The sequence below is a fragment of the Podarcis filfolensis genome (genome assembly GCF_964270895.1).
Source record: "Podarcis filfolensis genome assembly, chromosome: 9".
Taxonomy (NCBI): Eukaryota; Metazoa; Chordata; class Lepidosauria; order Squamata; family Lacertidae; genus Podarcis; species Podarcis filfolensis.
Genome location: NC_139610.1, coordinates 67,219,422 through 67,232,589, shown reverse-complemented (window position 1 = coordinate 67,232,589; position 13,168 = coordinate 67,219,422). Strand labels below are relative to the sequence as shown.

The window sequence follows — 13,168 nt, the reverse complement described above, 5'->3', positions numbered from 1 at the left end:
CCCTATTTATCTACTTGCACTCTGACGTGCTTTCAATCTGCTAGGTTGGCAGGAGCAGGGACCGAGCAATGGGTGCTCACCCCGTTGCCGGGATTTGAACCGCCAACCTTCTGATCGGCAAGTCCTAGGCTCTGTGGTTTAATCCACAGCGCCACCTGTGTCCCAAGGTACATAAATAGTAACACCCTAGAGGTCCCGGGGAAGGAAGGAAGGAAGGAAGGAAGGAAGGAAGGAAGGAAGGAAGGAAGGAAGGAAGGAAAGAAAGAAAGAAAGAAAGAAAGAAAGAAAGAAAGAAAGAAAGAAAGAAAGAAAGAAAGAAAGAAAAGGCAAGGCTGCTTGTCATTCTCAACGAGGCCTCAGGCCTCTTGCTCCCTCATCGCGCCAGGCCTACCTGTGCCTTCTGGAGCAGCTCGATGATGAGGGCTAGCCAGTCAGGGATGAGTTTCTCCACTTCCAGGCTGACGATGGCCAAGGCCAGCATGGACCCCTTGAACTGGAGCAGCTGGTAGCAGGCCAGGCAGTGGAGCAGCTGCTTGGTGAGAAGAGCCACATGCTGAGACGGGTTCATCTTGGGCAAGGTGGTCAGCAGCTGAGGCCGGGTGGATAAGGCCACCGCGTGGAACTTGGGAGAGAAAGGGCAGCATGACTAAGACGGCTTAAGGAACGGCTGCCTTCAGGGCACCAATTCAGCTTCAAACCAGAGGAAAGGCAGTTTGGGGAAGGCAGTGCCAGTTCCCTGCTAGAGATTACTAGCGCCAACACACAAAAGTGCCAACATACCTGAAGGAGCGTCTCCACCCCCATCATTCTGCCTGGACACTGAGGTCCAGCACCGAGGGCCTTGTGGCAGTTCCCTCGCTGCAAGAAGCCAAGTTACAGGGAACCAGCCAGAGGGTCTTCTCGGTAGTGGCACCCGCCCTGTGGAACACCCTCCCACCAGATGTCAAAGAGAAAAATAACTACCAGACATTTAGAAGACGTCTGAAGGCAGCCCCGTTTAGGGAAGCTTCTAATGTTTAATAGGTTATTGTATTTTAGTGTTCTGTTGGAATCTGCCCAGAGTGGCTCGGGAAACCCAGCCAGATGGGCGGGGTATAAATAAATCATCATCATCATCATCATGATCATTATTATTATTATTATTATTATTATTATTATTATTATTATTGAGCCTAAAAACATCCTGTTCTCACCATGGCCAACCAGATGCCCATGGAAAACCTGCAAGCAGGATTTGAGCACAACAGCATAGATAGCCGTCTCCTCCGCCAATTTGTCTAATGCTGTTTTAAAGCCACACACACCGGTAACTCGCATTGCGGTGGCTGGGGTTAAACGGCTTTGAAACCAATCTGAAGGGCATCATTCTGGAAATCCAGAGTTAGAACATCCTCGGTGTTCATCCAGTGACAGAGATCTCACCACCTCTCTAGGTAAAGGACCCCAGATGGTTAAGTCCAGTCGAAGGCGGCTATGGGGTTGTGGTGCTCATCTCGCTTCAGGCCAAGGGAGCCGGTGTTTGTTCACAGACAGCTTTCCAGGTCATGTGGCCAGCATGACTAAACCGCTTCTGGCACAACAGGACACCGGGACGGAAACCAGAGTGCACAAAAACGCCATTTACCTTCCCGCCACAGTGGTACCTATTTATCTACTTGCACTGGTGTGCCTTCAAACTACTAGGTTGGCAGGAGCTGGGGCAGAGCAACGGGTGCTCACCCCGTCATGGGGATTCGAACCGCCGACCTTCTGATCGGCAAGCCCAAGAGGCTCAGTGGTTTAGACCACAGCGCCACCTGCGTCGGATGTCAGCAAATCCTCCCAGGGAAACCTACACGTTTTCTCACCCGGCTTCAAAGCCTTCAGAATTAGAAAGCCTTTAAAAACTACAGCGAATTCTGTGCTGCATTTGCATGGTGGCGTTGTGGAAAACACACAGCGATGGCCCCTGACTACTGATGCAATTCAAGTTTTAATTCTGATTCGCTCTGTCCCAAAGGCTCTTCTTGGAAACAACCACACTTGAAAGAGTGGCCTGGCATAACGGAATATACCTCCCTAGTTCCTGCACGCTGGATAGAGTTGTCCCTTTTTCCACCCAACACCACCAAAAGCTTGCCACTCTTTTCTCTCTCCCTGCACCCCAAAAGGCCTTTGATGTGCTTACAATATGGAGGAAGTCCAGGGGTGTGGCTATGTGCAAATCCCAGTTCAACTTGTCCAGAATGATCTTCTCCATCCTGCGAATCTCTGCTGGGGAACAGCCACAAAAGCTGTCCCTGGCCAAGACCTTCAGTACCGGAACCCTCTGCAAAAGTCAGAGCAGAAAGAAAACAGTTGCTATGAGGCAGGCTGCAAGCCACAGGTCCAAACCTGTGCTCAGTCAAGAAGCACACTGGGTGATCTGGGAAGAGCAATCATCACCCAATTGTTGCATGGATTGCTGGGTGATGACGATTTCGGTTTATGTCCCACCATTTTAAAGATCCCAGGACGGTGTACAATATTAAGAACACATTTTGCAGAGCGTAAAAACAAAAACGCAGTAAAAAGCATACTAATGGACATGATGGATTTTTTTGGAGCTGGCCGACCTGACTGGAAGAATTCGCAACCAGGAAGAAGAGGAGACACAAGAGGGTTGGAAGAAATTTAAAGAATATTTAGCTAAAAACTGCAATATAAGAAGATTAGAAAACTCTTGGAAGTAATAAATAGGCTTAGTGATAGAATACGAATATGTGTTAGTAAATATTAAGGATTAGAATATTAATAAAGGAGAAGAGCTTAGTCAATGTTAGGAGTCAATAATATTAGAAATATGAATTTGGAGAACTGCCAAACAGGTGTTATAATGAAATTCAGTTAGAGGGGATGCGAGGAAGTCAATTATTAATGTTATGAGAATTAGATATCTGAAGAAATAATTCTTTTTTGTGTTTAGTTTACTGTATTGTAACGTGTTTTTCTTTGTTGTATGTTTTGTAATGTATTTTTTTGTCTCCCAGCAGATGTCAAGGCAATAAACAACTATTTTACTTTTAAAAGACATCTGAAGGCAGCCCTGTTTAGGGAAGCTTTTAATGTTTTGATGTTTAATTGTGCTTTTAATCTTTCTTGGAAGCAGCCCAGAGTGGCTGGGGAGACCCAAAATAATCATAATAATAATCATCATCATCATCATCATCATCATCATCATCATCTGTTGGTAGCTAGCATGTGTGTGTATTATTATTATTATTATTATTATTATTATTATTATTACCTCTCATGGTCCCTTCCAACTCTACAATTCTATGATTTTTGCCTTAAGACTATTGTTACTAGGTGTTGGAGGAAACAAAGACGCGCTCGTGTGTGTGTGTGTGTGTGTGTGTGTGTGTGTGTGTGTCTTTTATCAAATTCAGGGGGAAGGGGAGCACAAGAAATAACCGGTGCTTCAACCTTTATCTGCCAGTTGGCTCAGGGTGCCAACCCCACACAACCCCACGGGGCGCAGGCAGAAGAGGCACCTGCCATAAGGTGCCATCCTTATACCCACAGCGTGCCCACAACAATCAAAGTCGCGCCGTTCTCACTACAGCTTTGGCAAGGCAGCCCTGACTGCAAGCGTGTTACGACAGCTTTCCGAAGCGGGTGGCGCAATGCAAACGTGGTGGCTCTGGCCCCCCTGCCCCCCCCGGGGGGGAAAGCACTTACCTCATCTTCCTCAATGGTCTTGGCAGCGAGGAAGAAGCAGCTGATTGCAATACAGTTCAAGTACTTTGGACGGGCCTAGGAGAGAGAGGAGAGGAAGAGCTAAGGAGCGGCGTCTCCGGAGGGCCAGCTGGCAAGAGCAGCAGGGGGAGAGGCTGTGGCAGGATGCCTGCCTGGCAAGCAGAAGGCGCCCGGTTCAATGCCCAGCAGCATCCCTGCCTGGAACTGAGGAGCAGCTTGCCACTCTGTGCCAAGAATACAGAGCTAAGGGTCTGACTTGGTATAAGGGAGCTTGCTGACCAGGAGGCTAGCTATGTTAGAGGAGATTGAGAGGAGATATGTTAGGTAAAGGTAAAGGGACCCCTGACCATTAGGTCCACTCGTGACTGACTCTGGGGCTGCGGCGCTCATCTCGCTCTATAGGCCGAGGGAGCCGGCGTACAGCTTCCGGGTCATGTGGCCAGCTGGACTAAGCCGCTTCTGGTGAACCAGAGCAGCGTACGGAAACGCCATTTACCTTCCCGCTGGTGTGGTACCTATTTATCTACTTGCACTTTGTCGTGCTTTCGAACTGCTAGGTCGGAAGGAGCAGGGACCGACAATGGGAGCTCACCCCATCGTGGGGATTCAAACCACCGACCTTCTGATCGGCAAGTCCTAGGCTCTGTGGTTTAGACCACAGCGCCACCCGCGTCCCTCAGAGGAGATATGTTAGCCACCTTCAAATATCTCAAGGGATATGAGATGGAAGACGGAGCAAGCTTGCTTTCTCCTGCTCCGGAGAGCAGGTCCAGTTCTAGGTGCCACAATCTAAGAAGGATACTGACAAGCTAGAACGTGTGCAGAGGAGGCAATCAGTCAGTCAGTTTTACTGCACATAGCCAAAGGCTGCCGCAATGTACACAGAACCATTCAACAAAAGAAAATACGCTGGATTAATACAAAAAACTTAAAACATTTATATTACCAAGACATTACCTACTCTAAACAGAGCTATAAAAGTACCTTAATATACAGGTTAAGACGTTAAACAATAAAATGTATAAGCTAAAATCATCAAATGGCCACTAATATATTAAAAAATAATGTTAATTAATACAATGTATATTCAGAGTTTGGTGATAAAGACAGAATATAGATTGATGTAGATAGGGTCAAATAAATTCATCTCCTTTACATCTGGTGACTACCTTGGCTATATAATTTGCTCTAATTTTCCTAGTGGCAGTTGCAAAGAGTGCTACACGCCAGGTCACATACTTATCTGTGTCTGCGAGGAGATATAAATTCATGTCAGAGGGGTTCTGGCCAGGGGACCTTGTCATTATAGGTGCTAAAAATCTAAGGAGGATATTGACAAGCTAGAACATGTGCAGAGGAGGGCAACCAAGATGATCAAGGGTCTGTGAACCAAGCCTCAGGAGGAATAGTGGAGGGAGCTGAGTATGTTTAGCCTGGAAAAGAGGAGACTAAAAGGAGATATGATAGCCATCTTCAAATATCTAAAGGGCTGCCACATGGAAGATGGGGCAAGCCTGTTTTCTCCTACTCTGAAGGGAAGGACTCAAACCAATGGCTTCAAGTTACAAGAAAGGGGATTCCGACCAAACATCAGGAAAAGCTTTCTGACTGTAAGAGCTGATGGACAGTGGAACAGTCTCCCTTGGGAGACGGTGGACTCTCCTTCCTTGGAGGTTTTTAAGCAGAGGTTGGCCATCTGTCATGGATGCTTCAGCTGAGATCCCTGCATTACAAGGGGTTGGATTAGATTATCCTTGGGGTCCCAGCCAAATCTACAATTCTATGTTCCTAATTAGGACAGATGTTGCCCACCGCAGGTCTAACTCTGTGATAGCTGGTAAAGTTTATTGGTTTTATGTTGCAGACATAAAAAAAGGCCTGGTTGATAAATTCTTTAAATAAAACAAATACAGTGGTACCTTGGGTTAAGTACTTAACTCGTTCAGGAGGTCCGTACTTAACCTGAAACTGTTCTTAACCTGAAGCACCACTTTAGCTAATGGGGCCTTCTGCTGCCGCTGCGCCACCGAAGCACGATTTCTGTTCTCATCCTGAAGCAAAGTTCTTAACCTGAGGTAATATTTCTGGGTTAGCGGAGTCTGTAACATGAAGCGTATGTAACCTGAGGTACCACTGTAAACTTCTTACTTTACACACAAACTGGTTTTTTTCATTATTATTATTTGCTTCAGCTTGCCCACATAGGAGACAGGGCTGACGGCACGGAGATCAAGGATTTGATCTTTGAGCAGAAGGAAAACTGCTGCATGAAAAGATCTCACAGGGGCCAAGTCCGGGAGATGGAAGAAGGAAAAAAACAAAATTGCTTTTTGAAAACGGCCGGGTTAGGTCGAACAGATCGTTCCCAAGATCCCGATGGTCAAATATTTACCTTCACGGCAGCTAAAAACCTGTCCAAGAGACTGACAGCCAGGGCCAACGTTTCTGGGTAAAGGTGGAACTGGAACTTGAGTTTGACCATCCACTGAACCACTTCGTCCCGCTGGGTTGGAGAAATGCCCGCATCCTGTAGAGAGCAAAGAGGGGGGACGACAACACAAAACACCCATGAGAACATCAAAAAGCTCCCAGCACACGTACAAAGAAGATAGAAAAAAACCCCATCATAACAGAACATGAAGGCTGCCCAAGAGGCCACTTCAGACATTACAGAACTCCAGCACAGAACGGAAAAAACAGCAAACAATTAATGTGGAGATTCTCACAAGACTTTCAGATGTTGTCTGTTATATCCCTGGAAGGTTAAGGGTTCGAAACTGGACAGGTCCTCAAACTGTGGAGGGCGACAGAGCTGAACTCCACTCCACATCACTTGGGTGCTGCTTTTACAAGTCAAAATACTGAGGTCTTTCAAACACCGCTGGGGAGGGAGCGATACTCCTGCCCAATTCTCCCTCCAAAATCAAGGGACTTAAAATTGCTTTGGAAGGGAGTTCTCAATGGCACCAGCACACCTATGGAAGCTCCCCGCTCCAGCGGAATCTGGTCTTCTCCCCACCACAGCAATGTTTAAGAGGAGGCCCAAGACCTTTTCATTTGCCCAGGCTTTGGGACCATAAGGAAAAATTATTTTCTGGGTGCAGTTTGATTGCTAGTAGGTTCTTATTGCACTTTTTATGACTTTTGTCTTTAATCCTGCATGGCCCTTTTGTTTATTCTTGTCATTAGTCACCCATGTGGTCCAAACTGGAGCAGGGGGGCGGCAGGATGTAAAAGTTTTACAGAAAGAAAGGAAGGAAGGAAGGAAGGAAGGAAGGAAGGAAGGAACTAATATCAATAACAATAATAATAATAATGCACTTTCACGAAGTATTTGGTTGGAGCGTCCCCGAAATCAAAATGCCATTTATTCATTTCATTTCGAAAGATTTACAGCCCACTAAGTCGTGAAACTCTCTAAGCAGTGTGCTTTAGTAAAATTATCTATAAGACACAGTTTAAAAACTTGTTTTAAAGAAACAAGGCTCTGTAAGATAATTATCAGTGAAACACGGAAAAAATCAGAAAGCCTTTTGAAACTAAGAAAGATAACGAAATTATGTATCTGGGTAGGCTTGCTGACACTTGTTTTCATGTTAAGTTCATTAAAGACAAAGAGATGTGCAATCTTGAGAAAATGCATTTCAGCTATGATTTACAGTTTTTTTGTAAAAAAAGAAACAGTGCTCCCATGAAAACCCGCAGAGGGACAGAGCAGGCAGCCTGTTTTTCCATAAATCTCATCTGACGGCAAGGCCTTAATTTCGGTCCAAAAAGCTTCCATTATTGCTATTTATCTGGGGTAACCGGAGGAGCTTCCCTTCTGAGCCGGGACTGAGAAAAGAACTGGCTGCGTCAGCAGAAGAAAGGAGGGGAAAACGAGAGCGTGGATCAGCTTCAGGTCTCCCCCAAAGAAACTGCAGTTAAGCAGCAGGTAATTTATATGGCTGGGCTTTTCTTTGAAAGAACAACCGCTATTGCTACGAAAGTAATTCCTTGGCACAGATCTCGAGGACTCCTTGTCCCAGACTGCGATGCCCTTTGGAGAGATTCCCAATTCTGCAGCCACCTCTGAGACAGCTCAGGTATCCACCTCCATTACAACGGACCCCAAACCTGATGCACCAGTTATATTCTTCTTTAGCTGGTTTCTAAAATACCTTCCAGGGATGCGGGTGGTGCTGTGGGTTAAAGCACAGAGCCTAGGGCTTGCCGATCAGAAGGTCGGCAGTTCGGATCCCCACAACGGAGTGAGCTCCCATTGCTCAGTCCCTGCTCCTGCCAACCTAGCAGTTCGAAAGCACGCCAGTACAAGTAGATAAATAGGTACCACTCCAGCGGGAAGGTAAACGGTGTTTCCGTGCGCTGCTCTGGTTCGCCAGAAGCGGCTTAGTCATGCTGGCCACATGACCCGGAAGCTGTACACCGGCTCCCTCAGCCAGTAAAGCGATATGAGTGCCACAACCCCAGAGTCGGCCACGACTGGACCTAATAGTCGGCAGGAGCAGGTTGGCAGGAGCAGGGACCGAGCAACGGGAGCTCACCCCGTCGCAGGGATTCGAACTGCCGACCTTCTGATCAGCAAGTCCTAGGCTCTGTGATTTAACCCACAGCGCCACCCGCGTCCCCCATTTAGGATAGGTGGGTATTTATTTGATTGTTTAATTTGTTAAATCTGTATACCCGCCCTTCGTACGAAGATCACAGGGCGGTTCACATGAGAGAAATGCAAAATGAAAACACCTAAAGGTGTATGATGCAGGCGCCAGGAGGGCCTCCCTGTGGAGAGCATTCCACAAACGGGGAGCCACCACAGAAAAGGCCCTTTCTCGTGGGCTTCAGTATTGTGTTCCTAAACTATTTAAGGCTTTATAGTTCAAAACCAGCACTTTGAACTGGGGCCCATGCAGTGCAGTCGGCATGCAAGCCATGACAAGAGCAAAGGGTACACTCCCCTGCTCTGTGCCTTCCTTCTGCGTGGTTGTATAAATCGGGTCCAGAGGGAGAAGGAAAATAATGGATGGGCATAACCTCCTTGACAAGAAGGAAGGGGGCCAGTACAGTGGTACCCCTGGTTGCGAACGGAATCCGTTCTGGAGCCCCGTTCGCAACCTGAAAGGGAACATATGATATGATACGATACGATACCTTTATTGTCACTGTCCCATACAGAACAATAAAATTGAAAAACTACATAAAACATTGAAAAACCCCTAAAAACTCTGAAACCCCATTTTAAAATACAATATACTATAGAGACTCCTTATGCTGCGTTTAGAACCAGAATTGCATTTGCGTAGAAACTGTTTCTCAGGCGGCTAGTCCTGGCCTTTATAACCCTATACCTTCTTCCAGAAGGCAGAAGCTGAAAGAGATCATTTCCGGGGTGCGTACTATCCTGCGCTATCTCTGCAGCTTTCTTATGGCACCTGACAGCATAGATTTGATCCAAGGTGGGAAGAGTGCACCCAATTATTCTCTCTGCAGTCTTTACAACCCTGGACAGCATTGTTTTTTTCCTGGCCGTGCAGCTCCCAAACCACACACAGAGACCATAAGTTAATACACTCTCCACAGTGCAATGGTAAAATATAACCCGTAAAAAAATAACCCGTGTCTGTGCACGCACGGGCCGCGATTCGCCGTTCCTATGCATGCGCGTAACGACATTTCGCGCATCTGCGCATGCGCAAGTGGCGAAACCCGGAAGTAACCCTTTCCGGTACTTCCGGGTCGCAGCCTGAAAAAGCGTATCATGAAGCAAAAGTAACAAGATGTATGATTGTACAGAGAGACAGGCCCACTGGGCACACCATGCTCAATGCCCCAATAAAGCGGGCAAACCCATGGAGCTGATGGGAGTTGTAGTCCAAACGGGAGTTGTAGTTCTACAGGAACCAGGCTGCAGCGCTTGGGAGGGCAGCTGTCCTGCCTGAACTCTTGACTTGGAAGGACGGACTAGGTGCTTCGGGAGAAGTTCTCCTCTAGCTGAAGAACCACCCAAACGTTTCACTGGAAAGTTACAGCCAGGGCGGAGGAGACTCTCGGGGATTGCGACGATGTGGGAAGTGGAAAATTTGAGTCCTTTACACCGTTTACACCCACACTTCCTGAAATTACACAGCGCTGCGGGAGGAGCAGAGTTTCAAGCCTATGAATGCAAGCTGCTCCCACTGCGAACATGGTCCTGGTTCTGTTTGTGCCCAAAGACTTGGCCTTCTGGAATATTTGCATTCAGCTGCCTGGCATCTGTGGAAAAGTCCTGCCCCCTCAGGTGGTTTCTAAGGAACCTGCAGAGCCAGAGTGTTAGCTGGAGCAGCCAGATGAGTGTCAAATGTGCTTTACTTAACTGTCTGTGACCAAGAGATCTTGGTAGGGCCGGAGAAGGGAATGCTTGAGAAGGAAGCAGCAGCCACTGTAGGGGCTGCATAGTTTTAGGGAGCAGGATTCGGCACTACAGTGGTACCTCAGGTTACATACGCTTCAGGTTACAGAGTCCGCTAACCCAAAAATAGTGCTTCAGGTTAAGAACTTTGCTTCAGGATGAGAACAGAAATCGTGCTCCAGCAACGCGGCGGCGGCAGCAGGAGGCCCCATTAGCTAAAGTGGTGCTTCAGGTTAAGAACAGTTTCAGGTTAAGTACGGACTTCTGGAATGAATTAAGTACTTAACCTGAGGTACCACTGTATGCATCTAATGCACTACAATGCTAATTTAAAACACCCCGGGTTTCTCCCCCAAAGAACCCTGGGAGCTGTGGTTTGCTACGGGTGCTGAGAGATGTTAGAAGACCCCCTATTCCCCCTCACAGAACTACAGTTCCCAGGACTGTGGAAGACTACTCCAATATACGATTCACTTCTACATGCACAAAGATTGAAAGACAAGGCTTTACCCCTATGGAAGAACGGCTGATAAAATTACTGGTCTTGGCTGAGATGGCTAAGCTGACAAGTTCAATTAGATAGAAATCATTTGTTTAGGTTTGGAAATTTCTTACGGACTTTTTGCGTGAAAGGGAAAAAAGGACTTGTAATATCTGGATTTGAAGATTGAAAAAAAAAATACTGGTTTATAGAAGACAGAATGGCTGGATCTTAAAGGAGGAGGAGCATATGTAGCTGCAGAGAGTCCTTTTATTTTACTGTTTCTTTAGGTTTTCCTTTCTTTTCTCTGGCTTTCTCCTTCCTTAGATTTCTCCTTTTTTTGTATTTTCTACCTTCCTTTTTTAAGATTAAGTAGCTGTTTTATCTCAGTATGTTATAAAAAAGTGCTTTGTAATGGGTATGTATTTCTGTACATCTTTGAATTAAGTATCAATACATAAACATAATAATAAAAAGCACTATTCCCAGGGTGGTTTTAACAACCCAGAGTTGCACAAGTGGAAGTTTTCTGCCCCAGCAGAACAGCGGCGCTGGATACGACGCAGAGCTCTGTGGATTCTGGTACTGACTGCTTTCAGCCAGGGACTGTGACCTAAACAGAGTGTGCTGCACTGTCCTTAGCTCATGAATGGAGGCGAGGAAATGAACGATTAAAGAACACAGCATGTCACTCCTGCAAAGCAACCTCCAAGTCAGTTTACAGCCTGGTCCAAACTAAGTGCTTAGGACAGAGTGTAATGTCAACTGCATACCCCCCACAAACCATGAGATAATGTTAAGGGAATCACATGGTTTGTGCTAGTGAACAATGGTCAGCACACCATGTCCTTAGAAGTACTGGTTTTTGGACCAGACGCCATCCACATAAACATGTAGACAGGTTTCACAAAGGTCAACATTTGAGATGCCAATGTTGGTTCGGCCACATGTTTGGGGAGATCTCCTGCCTGGTCAGAGGAAGGGATAAATGAGCTAATATAGGAAGGGGAAATGGTTCCCTTTCAGCATGGGAAAGGTTAACTGCAGGTAAAGGTAAAAAAATAATAATTATGGTGCTGGAGGAGACTCTTGAGAGTCCCATGGACTGCAAGAAGATCAAACCTCTCCATTCTGAAGGAAATCAGCCCTGAGTGCTCACTGGAAGGACAGATCGTGAAGCTGAGGCTCCAAGACTTTGGCCACCTCATGAGAAGAGAAGACTCCCTGGAAAAGACCCTGATGTTGGGAAAGATGGAGGCACAAGGAGAAGGGGATGACAGAGGACGAGATGACTGGAAAGTGTTCTTGAAGCTACCAGCATGAGTCTGACCAAACTGCGGGAGGCAGTGGAAGACAGGAGTGCCTGGCGTGCTCTGGTCCAGGAGGTCACGAAGAGTCGGACACGACTAAACGACTAAACAACAACAACAAAGGTAAAAAGGTAAATGACCCCTGGACAGTTAAGTCTAGTCAAAGGCGACTATGGGGTTGCAGCGCTCATCTCCCTTTCAGACCAAGGGAGCCGGTGTTTGTCCACAGACAGCTTTCCGGGTCATGCGGCCAGCAGGACTAAACCACTTCTGGCGCAACGGGACACCGTGACGGAAACCAGAGTGCCCAGAAACACCGTCTACCTTCCCGCCGGAGCGGTACCTCTTTATCTACTTGCACTAGTATGCTTTCGAACTGCTAGGTTGGCAGGAGCTGGGACAGAGCAATGGGAGCTCACCCCGTTGCGGGGATTCGAACAGCCAACCTTCCGATCGGCAAGCCTTCCGATCGGCAAGCCTCAGTGGTTTAGACCACAGCGCCACCCGCTGCACCCAGGCATCAGCTACACCTGAGCAGGTCTAGTGGGGAGGAAGAAGGAACCTCAAGGAAGTTGCTAGAGTTAACATGGCAGGCTTTGTCCCGACGTCTCTGCTTTCAGCTGTACCATCCACACAGATCCTCGGGGAAACGGCTGTAGTTCAGTGGTAGAGTCTTTGTTTTGCAAGCAAAAGGTTCCAAGTTTGATCCCTGGCACCTCCAGTTGGGGCCTGGGACGATTCCTGCCTGGGACCCAAGAGACCTCAATGCATCCTGTATCTCCTTATCTGAACTTTTCGACGTCTTGGCTAAAATAACTGATCCTTTCAAAATGGCAGGCAACATAGGAACCTGGTTCCTGGAACATGGCCCCCTAGAATATCATCGCAAACCAAAATGACACAGAGTGTTGTGTCTGACTAAGTCACACTCAAGAGGAAGCCCACTGAACACAAGTTAGTCAAGTCCATTTGTTACAAATGGGTCTATTCGGAGCAGGACTGGCAATGTCAGCAGGGAGGAGGAGGAGCACAGGTTGAAGAAGACATTGGATGTGGATCACAGGAGTATTACATGCATCAGTTGTGCACCTATTATTAACTGATGTGCTGCCCAATGGCCAAGATGGCGTCCATTTACAAGTATAAAACTAATTACAAAAAATGCACACCCACCCACACGCAGCCTAACTAAAATGCACGATAAAAAACCCCCATCCAAACATTAAAATAAACTGCCAGAATTAAAATGTGCAATTAAACAAGCCCTATCCTGTC

General features: G+C 47.0%; 1 protein-coding gene across 3 annotated transcripts in view; it reads right to left on the bottom strand.

Annotated features, from left to right (window-relative positions):
* Nucleotides 1-13,168, bottom strand: part of CCNI (cyclin I) — a 65,055-nt gene that overhangs the window by 2,253 nt on the left and 49,634 nt on the right. For all 3 annotated transcript variants that reach the window (XM_083571619.1, XM_083571621.1, XM_083571620.1), the window contains 4 exons: nt 6,110-6,244; nt 3,700-3,774; nt 2,168-2,308; nt 392-622 (listed from right to left, as the gene is read on the bottom strand). In XM_083571619.1, the coding sequence (XP_083427745.1) occupies nt 392-622; nt 2,168-2,308; nt 3,700-3,774; nt 6,110-6,244 (582 nt within the window). The remainder of the gene's footprint in view (nt 1-391; nt 623-2,167; nt 2,309-3,699; nt 3,775-6,109; nt 6,245-13,168) is intronic.